At 45.1% G+C, this 18,500-nt stretch overlaps 1 protein-coding gene across 1 annotated transcript in view; it reads right to left on the bottom strand.

Moving 5' to 3' along the window:
* LOC107115690 (ceramide synthase 6-like) overlaps nucleotides 1–18,003 on the bottom strand; it is a gene marked incomplete at its 3' end in the record, with an annotated part of 92,999 nt that extends 74,996 nt beyond the window's left edge. The window contains exon 1 of the mRNA XM_015417448.1: nucleotides 17,834–18,003. Within this exon, the coding sequence (XP_015272934.1) occupies nucleotides 17,834–18,003 (170 nt within the window). The remainder of the gene's footprint in view (nucleotides 1–17,833) is intronic.
* Nucleotides 18,004–18,500: the final 497 nt, after the last annotated feature.

Raw genomic sequence — 18,500 nt, 5'->3', positions numbered from 1 at the left:
GTATATTGATACCTGCTCATGCAGGCCAGATAGTTAGTGGTTTTGACACCCAACGCTTCAGGCGTCCAATTTTTTACTTTCTCTGTCTGAAGGTGCAGAGTGTGTTCATGTAGATTTTGAAGAGGATGTTACAACCATAGAGTTTGGTTGAGGATGGGAGAATAGAAATTCGGCCCCTGTCTCTTGGACTCTGTACATATGGTCCAGTCGTCTTGTCGACACCGGGGCTGACGAAGGTTTCTCACATGGTGCCTTTGTAGCTTGTAAAAGGACAGTGGACATGGGTAATGCCAGAGTGGAAGATGTATCAAGCTGGACGATGTCAAAGACCGCATCTGTCACTTGCGGATGTTGCTGAACGACGGAAAGGCCTAAGGAATGGGCCATTTTCTTTACAAGATCTGTCTATGACGTGAGATTGTCGGATGGGGAGATGGGCAAATCATCAGCGACAGCCTGATCAGGAGACTTATGATCAGGGGAGGTGTGAGACTCAGATGCTTCGGTATCAGAATTGTCTTCCACTGAATCAGAGGACTCCTGGTGTGGCATTTGGACAGGAGTGTCCTGTTGACCAGTTAAAGGTCTTGGTGGAACGACAGGGGTGGAAACGACTGGGGTTTGAATGACCTGAGGGTTGGGAGGACGACTGTGATCCAAATTATGCTGGGCAGGATCGTCTGCAGGAGGACGAGAGAGAGATGCTGAAGGTCTCGACCTGTGGGGCGATCTCGATCTATGAGCAGAGTGGGATGAATATCAATCCCAGTCAGAATAGCTCGCCGGAGTCAGCCATGGCAAGGATGGTGGATAAGCCCCATACAGATACCTTATCTGTCATTTATCCCAAAACAGAGGTGGTGGCGGAGGTAAGAAGACTCACGGGGATCGACTTCTGGACCATGGACGTCTCCAAGACAAAGCCGCAGCATGTCTTTGAGAGGAGCCCGTATAATCTCGGTTGTCGATATCGACAGATTGACTGTGCAGACGTGGAGGGGGACGCTGCGTGTCGCATGAAGCATATCGGTGCCGACGTGGATCGATGTCGGGAGCTTCCGATACCATCGACGACGGGGAAGGAGACGGAGAAGGCTCTGCATCCATTTGATGACTTAGGAGCTCTACCGTTTCGATGTTGGAGTAAGGATGCTCCATTTGGTGGACAGAGGAGTCCAAGACATGGATAGTCGGTATTGGTGGAGGGACTTGAGCCTCCGGTATTGATACAGTCGTTGGAGCGGGAAGCACTTTAGGGGCATCACCCAGTGCAGCCACCGCTACTTTCCCCTTCTTTGCCGCCTTAAGGGGTTTGGAAGAGCCCTTCTTTGCGGACTTTTGCTCCTTACTTGGCCTGAATTTCTTTTTCACTGGTGTGGAAGCGGAGGATTGTGCCTTCGATGCCAGAGGCTTCGGTGTTGTTTGGCCGATATTGGAGACAGGCCTCAATGCCGGAGCCGTTGATGTCGATGGTTTCTCGGCGTCCATCGCTAAGGAAGGATGTAGAGCCAATTCTAGCAGGGCCACTTTAAGGCGCGCAGCTCGTTTTTTTCGGGTCTGGTTTGAAAAGCGAGCGCAGTGGTGAAAGGATTCGGGTCGATGAGACTCTCCGAGACAAAGTATGCAAAGGGTATGACGGTCAGGAGGAGCAAGTTTACTACCGCAACCCTTGCACCTATTAAAAAAGCCCCACTTCTTCTCCATAAAAAACAAAATGAAGAAGAAAGAAGGGGTGGGGGGGTAGCCCGAAGGCCCGACTGAGGTAAAGCGGCAACCTCCCCCTCAGCAGAAAATAAAAGGGGTTTTTTAACGTTTTTTGAAAGAACAGCGAAGAAAAAGAATAAACTGAGGAAAAATCCAAAGAGCCGTGAGGCAAAAAGCCAAAACACGCGAAGCGATCAGACCAACAAAGAAAACGGTCTTTCCAACGCGGCGGTAAGAAAGGAACTGGCAAGATGTCCGCGCCCACCCCTCTGGGCATGCGCGGTGGGGTTCCTGCGCATGCCCGAGGTCTGGGCGCGAAAATCTGTTAAAAGAGCTTGCTACAGCACCGATCAATCCAGCACGTGCGCACTAGATCCCATGGGTGTGAAGCACAGAGACCACGTCAAAGATCATTCTGGTACCACATTGGATACACATCTTGAATAAGGCTGTTTGTGCCATAATTCCCTCCTCGGAAAGACAAGAGTTGTCGAGTAAAGTAAAGTAAAGTAAAGCAGGGTGCAGAGGTAAACCCTTCAGCCTTAAGAAAGTCTCTCTCTCTCTCTCTCTCTCTCTCTCTCTCTCTCTCTCTCTCTCTCTCTCTCTCTCTCTCTCTCTCTCTCTCTCTGTGTGTGTGTGTGTGTGTGTGTGTGTATCAGCAGCAGACCAGGAGGGAAGGGTTTATTTCACCTCCTGATGCTGAATTTCCTCTTTTCTAATACAAGGAACATACTAAGAACAAAAAAAAAATGAAGAAAAAAAGTTCTACCTCAGGAAAGCAGTTAAACAGAACCTAGTTACCCTTCCTTTGACAGCCATAGGTGGCTTGAAGTCACTGCCTCATTTCAGAAAGGGGAGAAAGGATCAAGGTTGCTTCTAACAAATTTGAACGGCCCACTAATGACATTCATACCACCCTCACAACATGAGAAATACTTGATGTCCTGTAACAGTGACTAGCAGTCACTTGGAAACAGAAAAAAATCTATAAATGTATGAAATGTTTCAGCTTGGTTCAATTACACCAGAAGTAAAACCAATAAAAAGTCTTCTAATTAAGAATAGGATTACAGCTGTCGGGTAGGTCTAATCTTCATAAAGAGCAAATTTAGCGGTAAACAGTCTAAAGGTCCACAACAAAGCATGGGAAGAAAATCCCACCTCCGCAAATCTCTTCCTACTAAGCAGCCAACCTTCAGGTGGCACCTGGAGATCTCCCACTATTATAATTGATCCCCTGGAGAAAATGGCCGCTTTGGAAGGTGGGTTCTATAGCATTACACCCAGACTCTACAGCATTAGACCCCTCCCCAAACCCCATTCTCCCCAGGCTCCACCCCCAAAATCTCCAGGTACTTCCCAACCCAGAGGTTTAGATAGCTTAACCCTAAGAAAGTATTTCTTTACATCAGAGAATTCTGTACTGCAACTCCTTAAACCTTATGGCACATCTTAAATTTCCTCAGAAGTCAGCCTACTGATTTCAATGGCATTACTTCCAGATTTTAAAAAAAACAACAGATGCCTTAAAAATGCCAGCAACAGAGCATTCGATACCAGTATTTAGGAATAAAAATATTTTTTCAGCCTCTCCGCAGGATGAGATATCTGATGCTAACATTTCATTTTTAGAATTCCTGCACCTGGATCGAAACAAGCAATTCTGAAACAGTGCAGAGTTCTCTTAACATCTCTTTCCTCCTGCCTGAAACAAACCTACAGAAAATGTTAAGCAATTTGCTCCTATACAGTTCTTATATGCAATTATGCTTCTGTAGAAAGAGTAATTATCTCAAGAGTTATAATTTAAAGATGTAACACTGACATTTTAATGTCAGAACAGATGAGAGACCTTCATAAAATGATTAAGGCTGAAATCCCATGTACATTTACTTTAGAGAAAGCTCCACTGAACCCAGCTGTATTTAGTATCAAGTAAATGTGCTTTAAGTCCAAGATTCTTAAGTGCAGAAATATTCTAATTTTGCCAAATACAGTGAGTCATCCTGGCACATTTTCATTTCTTGAGCAAAAAGAAAATAAGAAGTTTGAGCTTCTGCTACATATACATGAAATGGATTACAGAATATTAAAGGGAATATTATTGAGAATACTAAAATTAAATCAAGATGATACCCTGCTACATATAGGACGGCAAGTCAGGTGCCCAAATGTGTACACTTCCAGGCTAAAAAGAAGCTTATACCATGCATCCAACAGTGCAGGCTGGGGGAAAGAATGCCTTGCTTTAATACTGCATAAAATTAGAGAGTTAAGGGCTTTCACGCCACATGGCTCTGTATTAACAGATAATTAAGTATGTGAAGTTACCCACAGCCTGATCCTATGTTTACACAGAAGTAAATCCCATTATGTTTAGTGGTATTTATGCTAAATTAAGCCTGCATGAAATTGCAAATATAGATATCGTTTAGTTTTCCCCGGTAGGAGAAAAAGTATTTCAGGGCGGGCTTTTTCCAGCATTAACAAGAGCAAAGGGTTAAAGCTTACCCCACTTTCCCCCACAATCTTCCCCCTTAACAAAACAATCTCAAAGACTACCTTTGCAAAAAAAACACACACACCGAATTGAAGCCTAATCCATGATTCAGCCCTGAGCATATGACCCAACACCATTGTAAATGCATTGTTTGAGGCATTCTGTGGTTAGCATGAACATGGTATGTATCTGCCATCACTATCATGGGTTAAACCAGAGATGTAAAAGTTACAGAAATTTTGAAGCCATGGGGGGGAAATCTTGGTTTCCCTCCAGGAAAAAACAGAAATGTATGTGTGGGGGGAACAGAAATTATATCCAATACTTACTTTCCTATCAAATCTAAACTTCTTTTACTGATTGAACAACATAAAGTACATCATTTATAACTTGGTGGCAGTGGAAGTACCATCAAATCACAGCTGACTTATGGCGAACCTGTAGGGTTTTCAAGGCGACAGACGTTCAGAAGTAATTTGCCATTGCAAATTACCACGCCACCCCCACCCCCCCCCGTGGTGGTCTCCCATCCAAATGCCAGCCAGGGCCAATTCTGCTAAGTTTCTGAGATCTGACAACATCAGGCTAGCTTGGGCCATCCCGGTCAGGGCTCTTATAACTTAGCCAGCATATAAAATTATTCTATTTAGCATATTTATGGAATTTAAAATTATAATTGTCTTTATCTTCTATCAGAAAAGCTCCAGGGGAGAACGAACTGCAAATCTCTGCATCCTGTGCTTATAGCACATGTATCTTTAATTTCTTACATCTGAGAGTTCAGAAGAAAATAAAAGTTAATAGTAGAAAACAAATTCTGTAGTAACCACAATAAAGTGCATTATTGGGACAGAAACTCTTGGGTATCAATCAATCAACTTATTTCTACAGTCCTTAGTCCAGTCATCATGTTTGGATATTAAGCTAAACTCTATAACCAAGCAAACACGGAACTTTTAAATACTGTAACATTATAGCACATTAACTGTAGCCAAAATTATTTACATGTAAACAAATTCTTGAAAATATTGGATGTGCCTAAAGTATAACAGGGTTGTTTTGTGTTTGTTCCCCCAGTGCTCCCTCAAATTTCCCAGTTTCCACAGGAAAAACGGTAAGAGTCTTCAGACTTTTTCATGATTTTGAGTGTGAAAACCCTTGCATTAAAAAGCATATTACTCATTCCAAGAGATAAAATATTTTATAGAAAATCTGAAACAAGTCTTCAGTGGGGAAAACAGGGGGGGAAACCCTCCATTTTTCCTTCTCTCTCTCTCCCCCCCCAGGCCTATGTATCTCTTGGGGAATCTGTTCCTTAAGCTTTAGTCTGAATCTGCCATTATTATTAATAATAAAGCATACTGAAAAGGCAGAATCTTTACAAGCAAGTACTTCTTCCTGAGACAAATTAATGTTCCAGCCATGCTATCTTGGAACAACTATAGCTGTTTTTTTGAACTTTCAGATTAGTTATTCAAACTATTAAAATAATGTATGAAAAGGTAACAATTTAAAAAACAACAACACTGGAATTAGCAATGTCATTACTGAGTTTTTCCAGCCGTAAAGACCTGACATCACTCTAATGTGTACTTGACAGCTGAAGTGGAGGTACAGTTGTCAACAGGAGACCCAGGGGTGGGGCAGGGACACAGGTGGGATGGCTGTTGGCAACAGGATGACATTACTTTCAGAGAAAACCCAGAAGTGATGTCATCCCTCTCTAGGAAACATCAGAGGCTCTATGTTAAAACTGGCTCTACCACAGAGTTTCTGGTGATTCCTACAGAGACTAGATGTCACCACCACATTTTCCCAGGTGACATCACGTCACTGACTTAATGGCCTTTTTTTTTAAAATTATCCTGCCACTGCTCAAAGCAGCAGTGGGAAATAAGAACTACTGGACAGGAATCCCCCACCCCCACTGGAGTGGCCTAGCAATCCCAAATGGAGGACTTGTCGGCACCATGCTCTATTAATGTTGCCAACCGCTTGGAGAAAGAGCGTTCTGTCTCTTTAATATGGGCTTCATGGGATGTTATTTACCTCCATGCCTTGAAAAGCATTAGCTGCTCATTTCCACACATTAAGCCTTTATTAAAGGAATGGGACTTTCCTCCCACCAGGCTGCAGGAATTGCTATGCCCTATACAAAGAAATATTACAATATAATTCAGATTTTGTTAGTTCTAGAGAGTAATCTTAAACAGGTCAACTCAGAATCCTGCTCATGTCCATTAATTGGGGCTTACTCCCAGGAAAACATTCTTAGGATTGCACTGATAGAAAAGTACATGCTGACAAGTACATGCATTTAGACAATGCAATAAGCAGCAATAACTGCAGAGCCAACAGAAAATCCCATCTGTTATTCTGTCATCCTTCCAAGGAGCTCAGGGGAAATAATCATTTCCTCTTCCTCATTTTATCCTTCACAATGCTTCACATAGTTCAAGCCAAGAAATGAGAGCCAGTATAGTGGTTAGAGCATCAGACTAGGCTCTGGGAGGCCCAGTTTTGAAACCCCACTCTGCACGAACAGTTGCTGGGCAGCTCTGGGCCAGTCACACATACACAGCCTAACCTACCTCACAGTGTTGTTGTGAGATAAAATGGGAGAGAGGAGAACAATGCAAGCCAGTTCGGGTCTCCACCGGATAGAAAGGTGAGGTATTAATGTAGTAAACAAAGAAATAAGAAATCACTGGTCCAAGCACCTCTCCCAATTGGCTTGAGGGAAGACTAGAGCTTTGAACCGGGTTTCCCTGGCCCAGCCGTATTTCTTCACATGTGAACCAATGAGGTGGTAGATTGCTGCAGTGACAGAATGGCTTCAGAACATTTTTCAAAGTCCCATTCCACTTCTCTGTAAGTGGGAAACTCGTGCAGCATGTGAAGAGATAGGCTGGAACTCTTTAAAAAATATTTATTTGCAGGCGATTTTTAATGAAGCTGTACATTAAAACTGTAATGTCCTACCTGTAGCCTATCTAGCACCTTATTCTGCTATATGAATACCAAGCCCTCATCTGCCATACTAATCACTGCACCACACTCATTATTTTAGAATTTGTGATTTTTAAAAATAAAAGTATTGATAATTTTTGTTTTAAAGGTTCTTCTCCCCATCACACAACCTTGATTCCACCCCATAATCTAGTTCTCGTGGCCAATGAAATATTCAGTGAGGTAATGCCAGGCACACTTTATCAATGTTATGGGAAGGCCTATGTATAAGCTTAGTTCCCATCTGGAACTGAGAGCATACTTATGGTAGTTGGGAGACTTACCCATCCTCCTTCGAGGTGGGAAACAAGTTGTAATCCTTTGACTTTGTAGCCACTTATACCCAGTTCTTCTCCTGCCTCTGGTGAGTCAGCAAGAAAACCTGAGAGTTCTCCTTCATTGTCCTACGGTGCTTTATTCTCTTCATTTATGCTGTACTTACCTTCTTCTAGCACTGATCTCTAGAGCTCAGAGCCATTTGGCTAACACTCCTTCACTTCCAGGACCAAATGATGCATAGGAATGTGAGGATTCTCACCAACACAATCACAAAATCCGGCATGTTCCAGGTGGAAACCCAAAGGGTTTCTTTTCCTGAAAGGATTCTCAACCTGAGAGCGGACCATATTGGGGAGGGGGATGGACAACATGGAAGTGTTTCAGTTCAGCAGACAGTAAGTACTAGCAAGGAAAATGGCAACTATACCATCAAGTATAGGGAAGCCCAACCTCATTCGATCTTGGAAGCGAAGCAGAGCTGACCCTGGCAAGTATTTGGATGGGAGACCTTCAAAGAATACCAGGGCTGGGAGGCAGAGGCAGGCTATCAAGCCACTTCTCTGAACGTCCTCCACGCCCCAGTAGGAGTTGCCAGGGGTCACCATAACTTCCAGGCATGGGCACACAAATGCAAAAATACCAAAAAAAAGTCTTCATACAGAACTGCAACCTGCTGACACTAGTCGATGTCTTCGCCTCGTGGTAGAGCATGCAACCACCCCTTGCCCCCACTTCTTCAGTCACTTCTTCAGCAAAGCAAGTGATGCCCTCATTTATTCTTGGGTGAAAGATCTTCTGTACACCTTCCCGTCATTTTCCACCACCACCCCCAAGAAACCTCCATGAGGTGGCAGTGGCAATCTGTATCATACCCCATTGACTGAGACACCCCCAACAACTGTCACTTCAACCTCCTTGGGCCCCCACTGTCTTCTCCTGTCTCAGGGTCCCATATATCATCCAGACTTGGAATGGTTTTGATTAGTCATGTGAAGACTGAGCAGAAGACTCTACAAAGGCAAGGTTTCTCCAAAGAGGTCACTGAGGTAATGTTTTGAAATCTACAATTGTTCCTAGGCAACCTTCAATAGGTGGTGCAGGAGAAAGAGCATCAAGGTCACTCTATCAGACATCCATCCTTGAATCTATCCTTCAGCCCAGTTGGGGGAGTTTCTATCTTCCCAAGGTAAGAGGCTTTAATTCCTTTCCTGTCCCCCTACAATTCATCACTTTCCATCATGAACATGGTGCTCCAGACCTTAACTATACCTCCCTTTGAACTGTTAAGAGAATTGTCTCTTAAGGTTCTGACCATTAAAGTCTTATTGCTAGCTATCATTACGTCAACCAGAAGGGTCTTGGAACTCAATGCACTTTCCATTCATCAAGGTTTAAGTGTATTCTAAAAGATAAAGTGTTCCTGTACAAACACAACTTTCATTCCAAAGTCCTCTTTTCATAGGAGTCAGAAGATCTGTATCCAATCCTTTTGCCCCAGTTCTCACCCAAAGAAAAAGAAGTGGCATACTTTGGACTTAAGGAGGATTCTGAAAATATAAATCAAGATAACAACTCCACTGAGAAAGTCAGACTCATTATTTGTGGTACTCCACCCCATAGCTCAGGGCAAGAAAGTGTCCAAAGCATCCCTAAGTAGATGGCTGCATCAATGCATAGTAGCAGCCTATGAAGCAAAAGGCCTGCCTTTGCTTGTTGGTATCAAAGCATGCTCCCCAGGTAGAGCAGCCATATTCATTGCTTGTGATACACTGGGGCATTTGTAGAGCAGCAATGGGGGCCTCTGTGTCTACATCTGAAAGGCACTATAAGCTCTATACCATAGTCTTAGCTGATGAAGGTTGCAGGCAGAGGACCTTACAGAATGTTCTGTGACATTTCTCTGTGTATTATAAGAGGTCCCACCCCAGAATTCCTCTATAGCTGTTGGACATCCCAACTATTAAAATTATGCCCTCAGTTCCAGATGAGAACAGAACACTGGAGGTTTCCGGTTTATGGTGATACGCTGGCAGACGCATCTCCCGGATCTCCAGGGGATGTGATCTGTGCACCAGCGGAAGGGGGGGGCGATGGGTTGTTACCCCCCTGGAGCCTTGGCAAAAGGCTCCTAGCCATGGGGCTTTTGAGGGCTGTGGAATTGAGGTGCTCCTCCGCCCCGACGGTCCTGCTGCTGAGTGTCTGTATGGATCTAAAAATTATGCCCTCAGTTCCAGATGAGAACAGAACACTGGAGGTTTCCGGTTTATGGTGATACGCTGGCAGACGCATCTCCCGGATCTCCAGGGGATGTGATCTGTGCACCAGCGGAAGGGGGGGGCGATGGGTTGTTACCCCCCTGGAGCCTTGGCAAAAGGCTCCTAGCCATGGGGCTTTTGAGGGCTGTGGAATTGAGGTGCTCCTCCGCCCCGACGGTCCTGCTGCTGAGTGTCTGTATGGATCTAGAGCCGCTGACCGGGACAAGCGTCGAAGAGCGAGCGTTTTAAACATATGCCTAACAAGGTCGTATGACCAACAATGAACTGTGAGTCGGGTTAAAGCGAAACGAGAATTTAAAAAGAAAGCCACCCTCTGGGAACGGTGAAAAATGAGAGCGGGGAGGGGCCCCTCCCCATACGCATGAAGTAAACAACAAAATACTTAGGGGGGAGTGGAAGAAAAAGCATTGAAATCTGTTTTGAGAGACTTACCAGAGCGTGGATAAGCATATGGGCATATTTCAGAGACTTTAGCAAGTTTTCATAAAAGTAAACAATCCATAAAGATGGCGGGGAAGAGGGCAGAGAAAGACAAACCAGTAAAAGTGAAACCAGCCAGCTTGAGCCCTCGACCGGAAGAGACCACCGAGCTCTCCAAAATGTTGGCAGAGTCCTTGAGCCCTCTGCTGGACCAGATGACTAACATCGAACAACAGCTGACGAATCTAAATCAGAATCTAGCAACTAGTTACAGATTTGAAAGCAGAGTATCTTGCAAGCAAAATGGATGTGGTCTATAGGTCCTATTCCGTGTACATCAAAAAGAATAATCTGCCTGGAGAAATAGTGGCTAGATTCTCAAAGCGACACATGAGGGATTTTATCCTGAAAGCAACTACAGGAACGCCCTTGAAAATCGGGGACAACACTATCAGGATTCTAAAAGACATTCCATTCGGAATAAGGCAAAAGAGAAAGAAATATAAAGATTTAATCCTTTTCCTTCAAACTAACAGCATTGTCTACAGATGGTTAATTCCAGAAGGAGTCATTTCCAAACGACAAGATAAAAATGAAAAGATTGACTCTGTTTCCAAAGCACGTGAGTTCCTGAGAGTGCAGCTGGGAGAGCCAGCCGAGGTCGAGAAGGAAGAAGATGACAGCAAATGCAGTGGCGAATTGGACTCGGGGTCTTCCGACGAGGACTCTCTTTCTGATAAGGGTTGACCGGCTGCCCCCAAGCGTACATATAAATTGAGGATTAGAAAATATAAGACAAAATGAAGGCTGAAGGACTCTGAAGTGTGCCTTTAAACTTTAGTTTTATTGTGGGATGCTCTGGGGGTTCTCTTGAATGGTTAAATCTTTGGATAAAAAGATAAAAAATGTAGCATAGCCGACTATGTTCAAAGTAATATTAGCAATTTAACATTTATACAAGCTGTTGTGATGATCTCCTATTCTTGGGATTTTAGTTAGTTGTGGTTTTCTTTCCTTTTTCCCTAGATGTAGTTACCCCTTCCCAATTTTTCGTTGTAATTTGTAGTATATAAAAAATGCAATTAAAAAATCTCCTCCCGGGGGGCCAAAAAAAAGAGAGAGAGAACAGAACACTGGTCACGTACGGTGAAGGTTCCTTCTATCTGGAACATGAGGGCATCAGTTTGTCTCACTGCGAAGTAAGGAAGGACATTTTTTTTTCGACACGAGTGAGTTAATGTTCACTTTTCATTCGGCATTGTTACTATATTTTGTATACTGTCTTCTTCAGTTCACCTCTCCTCCGAACTGTTTACTATCTGTTGTGGTTATGTTATCAATATAGCCGTATGTTTATTTAACTGGATACCAATAGGTTATTCAGAACCCTTGGGGTTCTGAAAGTCTCAGAACTTAGGAGCAGCTACAGATGGAAGACAAGCCAAAGAATTGCCACTTGTTTCCTGCCTCAAAGGATGATGGGTAGATCTCTCAACTATCAAAATGATGCCCACAAATCCCAGATAGAAAAAACCTTCACCAGGTTTCCATTCTCACTGGAGGTGATAAACCTGCTGGTGGAGGCTCACATAGTTGAATACTTTCCCATACCATTTTTTTAAAAAATCTGTCCAGATAGACAACTATCACGGAAAAGGCAGAACTCAGTCTAACTCAGAAGCAGGCTTACCACCTCAGTGAGAATCAAACCAGACAACTTTCAAACTATCATCAAGATGAGCTTCTTTCACTCAGAGGAGCTCGATCATCTGCATCACCCAGTGGAGCGGTCCCCACCACTCAGCTGTTTGGAAACCCCTGCTTTCTGCTCCCCACAAAAAGCCGTGGTGAGCAGAAAGTAGGGGGTTAATCTTCAAATGGCTCATAAACCAATACAAACTGGGTCGGTTCGCAAATCAGCCTCCCGGTTCATATGAGTTTGTGTGGAACTACAAAAATGTGGAACGTGTCCATCCCTACTGCTAACAGTCCACACTGCATGCAGCTTGTACAAGAGCATTTTTAGACATAGCAATTTTTCAAAGTTATCACATTGTCTACTTATAGTAGTAGATTAATTACAGGTAGCTCGTATAATATTTCAATCATATTTCGATCATGCTGTTTAAAAGATATTTGCCTGAAGCAGCAGAAAGGACCCCCACCCACCCAAAAAGGAAGTGAATTTAGACTTTCATGAGAACAAGCTAAAGACAAGTTAATGGGGAGCTCATGTTGAAACTTTATCCTTGGCTGATTGCTTTTCCATCAGAGAACAAAGGCTGCTATATTTACATATTGCTCTTCAGACAGCATCATATGAAACTTACCGTCTTTATGCAAAGTTCACTCAAAACTGGTCAATGAAAATGAATTGAAAGGACAGAAATGGAACCACTGAGATCTCCGCACAGGCAAGCTAATTCTGGGAGGAGGTGGTGGAGGAGGAGGAGGAGGAGATTGGATTTATACCCCGCCCTTCACTTGGAGTCTCAGAGCGGCTTACAAACTCCGTTCCCTTTCCCTCCCCACAACAGACACCCTGTGAGGTGGGTGGGGCTGAGAGAACTCTGACAGAAACTGCTCTTTCAGGAACAGCTGTGCCAGAGCTTGTGACTGACCCAAGGTCACACCAGCAGGTGCAAGTGGAGGAGTGGGGAATCAAACCCGATTCTCCCAGATTAGAGTCCGCACACTAAACCACTACATCAAACTATATAGAAACTATGCAAGGTTAGATTTGAACAACTTTGTCTTTAGCCAGCTCAGTACAGCCTTGCTTTATTTTTACTGTGCATTCTATAACTAGATATGTAACATTTGGAAATTTCTTGTCCAATTAAGATGCTCAAGAGCAAAAGTAAATCCAAAAAGTGGGCAGCTGCCAATGGAAGATGCAAAGAGTATTGGGCAGGACATAGCAATCCTGTCTTTTGAACATCATTCAGCCACTCCAGGCCTGCAGTGACATTTCAGCTCTTTGCAGACACAAGGCCTGTATTTATTTAGGATATATTTATACCCACTGTCTATCAGCAATGCTCAAGGTGGATCGAGAATACAAGACATGTTTCCCAAAGCAGCTTCACCTCTCCTATGTGTCACTCAAAAATGTGTGTTTCAGACAGCAAAGATGTGATTGAAGCACCATCTGCACCAAGGGAAGGGGTAAACAGCTGGAGGACTGGGGAAATGTGGAGCAGAGAAGCTGCAGGCAGACAGCAGGCAGAGAGGGAGGCAGGGAGAAGGAGGAGGAGATTGGATTTATACCCCGCCCTTCACTACCTGAAGGAGTCTCAGAGCAGTTTACAATCTCCTTTCCCTTCCCCTCCCCACAACAGACACCCTGTGAGGTAGGTGGGGCTGAGGGAGCTCTTTCTAGAACTGCTTATGAGAGAACAACTCTGAGAGAACTTGTGACTGACCCAAGGTCACACCGGCAGCTGCATGTGGAGGCATGGGGAATCAACCCCGGTTCTTCCACACTCCTAACCACCACACCAAACTGGCTCTCCCCATTACCCCACTGGTATTCCACTCCCAAGTTCTTAGCTCCCAAAGCTGCTTTCGAAAAACACAAAAATAGTGTGGGGGCTAGTTTAGCATCCATCCATGGTTTGTTCCTTAAAGAAAAACTACATGCGATATTGGGAGATCCATGACCGATCTTCTGGCTTTCAGTTTTAATAGAAATACAAGCTTTATGCAGCAAGGATTGTCCTAGGATGGTCCCCCCCCCCCCATGGGACAGAAAACAGCATGAGGGAAGAAAATGGCCCACAAGAAAAGGCTTCCTCACCACCACTGTGGGGATCAAAATTACAGCCCCCCAAGCCTGAAATCCCAAGGCACTGTATTAAATACCAGAGAAGCAGCCATGTTAGTCTGTTGTAGCAGTTGTTGTACTGAGCTATCGTGATGTACACCAGGGGGTTTCCAACCTTTTTGAGCCTGTGGGCATCTTTGGAATTCTCCCATGAGGTGGTGGTCACAACCACAAAATGGCTGCCATGGGAGGCAGAGCCAACCACAAAATGACTGGCGCACACACACAGAGGAAGCCCAGGTGAAGTTCAGCAGAGAGATAACTTAAAAATACACTGGGGAAGAGCAGTGAGAGAGAATAAAACAAACAGTGTGGTGGCAGCTGCCACTGAAACAATGTTATTTCAATCTGCACAGCCAATCAGATCTTCTGGAGCCCTGCTTGGTGGGCTCGAAGAAAGGTGTCTGCAGGTATCACGGCTTGCATGGACAACACGTTTGGGACTGATCTAGGCCTTCACTCAGCCACAAAGCCACACAGCCAAGATCTCTGCCCAAATTGGGGTGTAAATCTATACTCCAAAAACAACCTAGTTCAGCTGACACGGCTTACGCTGAATACACTGGGAACTGTACTGTTTCTGGTGTCTCTTAGAAGGGCCTATAGCTTCTTCATAATGCCTCCTACTCAACCAGGGTACTTCAGGCACAGCCATGCAGACAATACACGCCAGCAGACAAACAGAAAGATTCCTTTTAACGCTGCATTTTTATCTTGGCTTGCTAACACTTTTTAAAGCTGACCAGAAGAACCAGCTGGTTAGTTTAAATCATTACGTTGAATTACACCCTTCTCCACTAGCTGCTTCTTGGGACTCATTGCCCTCTTACGGTTGCCAGGTCACCATGCCTCTCTGACAGCAGAAAGCCACAATGGGCAGTTTCTTCCCCAAACTCTAAACTTAGCAACAATATGTTCCCTTGGCTCTCTGCTTTCCTGGACTGCTTTCCTCCTGTCAGCAGTACCCATCTCTAGGCCCTGTGCCGCATCCCAATCTTCCTTCATTTTGGACTTCAGGTTCATCTACCATTTCCAGTTCTTAAAGCAATGTCTACCTTTTACCTTTAGCTACGCCTTCCTCGGACTCCTATGTGCCCCTCAGTAGTATTTCTCCCCTCCTCATCTTAAGTGCTCTGAGGTTTCTGGAACATCAGTTCTTTGGTTAGCCCCTTCTCACCTTTGTTTCCTGTCTCCTGTTTTTATCTCAGGTCTCAAACTGTACAGACATCTGTATTGCCCACAACTAATGCAGGCCTGTGATCTTCCCTGAACGGAGCCTAGGAGGCAGTGGTGACTTCCATCAGCCCTAAGTATGGCTCCCACAGTGCACATGGCATTGAAAATGACAACAAAACGAACATGGAACCTCTTCAGATTATATAGCTTTAAGAAGGCACACAACATGTACGTGGTATTCCCCATCACACCTTATAATTCTGTTTTCCAGGTTTTATATTATTTATACACATAATCTCTGCGTAACATTACATCATTAAGCAGTAGTAAGCAGGGCTGCCAACTGCCAGGTGGTGACTGGAGATCTTCTGCTATTACAACTGATCCGCAGGCAACAGAGTTCAGTTCACCTGCAAAAAATGGCTACTTCGGAAGGTGGACTCTATGGCATTATACCCCATTGAAGTTCCTCCCCAAGCCCCCCCTCCTCAGGCTCCACCCACAAAATCTCCACGTATTTCTCCATCCAGAGCTGGCAATGTCTTCAGTAAGCAATGTGTTCAGAGTCAGGATGTGCTGAATACCTACACAATAGTCCCAGAAGGATTATCTGATAAGACAAACAACCCCACAGAGAAACACAGAAGTGAGAGACAGTTGCACCTCACAGTTGGGCAGGGTGAGAACCACTGCTCCTCCAACATGTAGATGGAAGCAGGAGGAGAGAAGACAGGAGGTAGTCCGTTGCCATTATGTACTCCTGCTATCTCTTAGCCATGCACAGCAGACTCATGCTGCACGCCCCCATGGCCACCCAGCACTAAGCATGCTCTGCCAGAGGTCTGGCAATTTAGGCTACCAAGCCATCAGCCAGGCAGCAGTCTCTCTCACCTAGCAGTCTCTCAGAACACCCTTCCACCAGTTTCTTCTGCTATTGCTGCTCCAAGTAACAGGATTTTCTTCTGCGGGAGCACATGTGCTGGACTGCACAATAGTATTTCATCATTAAATGAACAGAAGCAGCACAAGGCTTTGTCACACATGTACTTCTGTAGGGAATCCTGCAAAGTCCATTCACTGTACAGATGTAACCAGTAACTAATTTTTGCAAGAAGTCCATAGCAGAAATAAATGAAGGGACAGGACAGTGAAGCCAGCTGTGGAGCAGCAGAAGGGTAGATGTAGAAAAGCAGGCTTGCGCATTGTCACCAAATACCACACCTCCACACCAAATAAAACATCATCTATTAGTGGGTTCCCAAAAGCTTTGCAGTGCTATATTCACTGAAAACTCTGAAAACTACAATGAACCAGCTCCTTTGGGGGGGGGGGTTTACAAAAACAGAGAAAATGCCTGCTAATGCAGATGAATAAAACTAGCTGCCGACAAACGGACACTCTTGATACATAACCTTTCAACCAAGGGTTCTCTCTTTGGACGAGTATCTAGGAAGCATGAGCTACATAATGGGGATGTAAATGAATATTAAAATTTAACAAGTACTCTTAGTTAAGTACCATGGCAATCAGCAAGTTGTATTAATTTTGTCTTTTTCCATTTTCTTCTTATCTCCTCCATTTGTGCCTTTTACAGTCCAGTCTGAAAGAAACCCAGGAGAACCCAGGGAAGGGGAAACGGCTAATCACCCTTTGGCCTTTTTCATGTAGTAAATATTAATAGTTGGTTGAATGTCAAAAAGATTCCTATAAAAATGATAAATGATTCCTGATAACATGTACTGGATGTGAGCATCTTGTCAGTTTGTTTGCTTCACGATCCTGATCTGTTTCTCCTAAAACCTACAAACCAAGTCAATGTTCTACAGAAAACTTTAAAAGGGAACAAATTTATTTTCACTCAGGTGTTCTGTACAAAGTTGTCAAAAACACACATAAAATTGTGCCTACAGGGATATTCAGGGCATAATTTGAGCCAGCGATTGCAGAGATTCAGCCCTTACGACCCAGCATCAAATGCCTCAGAGCAGACCTGGAACATACGAATGCAGTTGTACATACCTCCAGGCATGTGCAGAGTTTCATTGGGTGCCACTAACACCCCATTCATAGCCAGCAGGGCTTTCAGGTCTGAGGGCCTAGCAAGCTTGACTGAACTCTGCTCGCTCATTTTAGAAATGAAACCCCCAGGCCATTTAAAGGTGATGTGTGGTCAGCAATGGTATAGAGGCCACAGTTTCAAAAAGCCTTTTGGTCCCAAGCAGAAAATCCTCTACAAACCCGTCGGATACTAGCAAGTCTGCCAGTTACTGTCTGTGGAATTTCACCTTCCAGACACAGGACTGCCTGCCTCAGCCTGGGGAAAGGATGGGAAGGAAACTGGTCTTGGGGGAGGGGGGGGGGGAGAGAGACACAAGCTAACTTTAAAACCTATTTTAAACGGGAAAAGCAGACCCTTATCTTTGTTCACACACACATACACATTTTTACAAACTAATCCAAAATCCTGATATGGGAGACTGCCCCCTTCTTCAGAGAAGTTTAATCTGTGCACCCCACCCCACCCCAAACGCACCAGGCTGCACGGGTTACACAACTAGGAGCCCCCCAAAACACCGCTATTTGACACGGGGGGACAGTTGGGGGTTGGTGGGGGGGGGACGACAGACTTCGCCTTAGCCTCACCTTTCAAACACCATGCGGATCATGAAGATGCAGAAGGCCAAGGGGAAGGCTAGGTAGAGGTCCTCCGCCTGGGGGAGGGTGGCTTCCTCGGTGTTCTTCAGATCCGCCCAGGTGACATTGTGTGGCAGCCAGAACCTCTCATTCCAGAACCAGGCGAGGATCCCTGCCATCTTTGCTTTGTCTCGCTCGGACCGGCTTCCCTTCCCACCCTTCTTCGCCTTTTCTTTTCTTTTTTGAGAGAGGGGGGGGCTGAAGGATGCTGGGCGAGGGAGATGCTCGCCGGTGTGTGTGTATCTCTCTCGCTCGCTCGCTCTATATAGCCGGTATGTGCGTGTGCGCGCGCGATCCGAGCGCCTCGAATCCTGCTCCGGCGGCCACGACCACTGCCGCTGTATTAAACCCCTCCCTCACCAGCAGCAGCCCACCCCGCTCCGCCCGCCCAGCCTCCCTGCACAGCGCTGGCGGGGGTGGGGAGAGAAAAGCCCGCCTCCCCCGTCGCAAGTCCCTTCAGGCGCCGCCCTCTGATTGGCTCGGTGCCGCGTCAAGCCAAGCCAGGCCGCCCTCCTTGCAAAAAGGGAGGAAAAAAAATAGATAAAACGTCCTAACGCTCCCGCCGCTGCCGTTGCGCCGAGCAGATTCCGGTCCGCGGCTGCGTCGGTGAGCGCTG

Source organism: Gekko japonicus, unplaced genomic scaffold, assembly GCF_001447785.1.
Source record: "Gekko japonicus isolate JY-2015 unplaced genomic scaffold, Gekko_japonicus_V1.1 scaffold2926, whole genome shotgun sequence".
NCBI classification, from domain to species: Eukaryota; Metazoa; Chordata; class Lepidosauria; order Squamata; family Gekkonidae; genus Gekko; species Gekko japonicus.
This window is presented reverse-complemented; position numbering and strand designations above follow the sequence as displayed.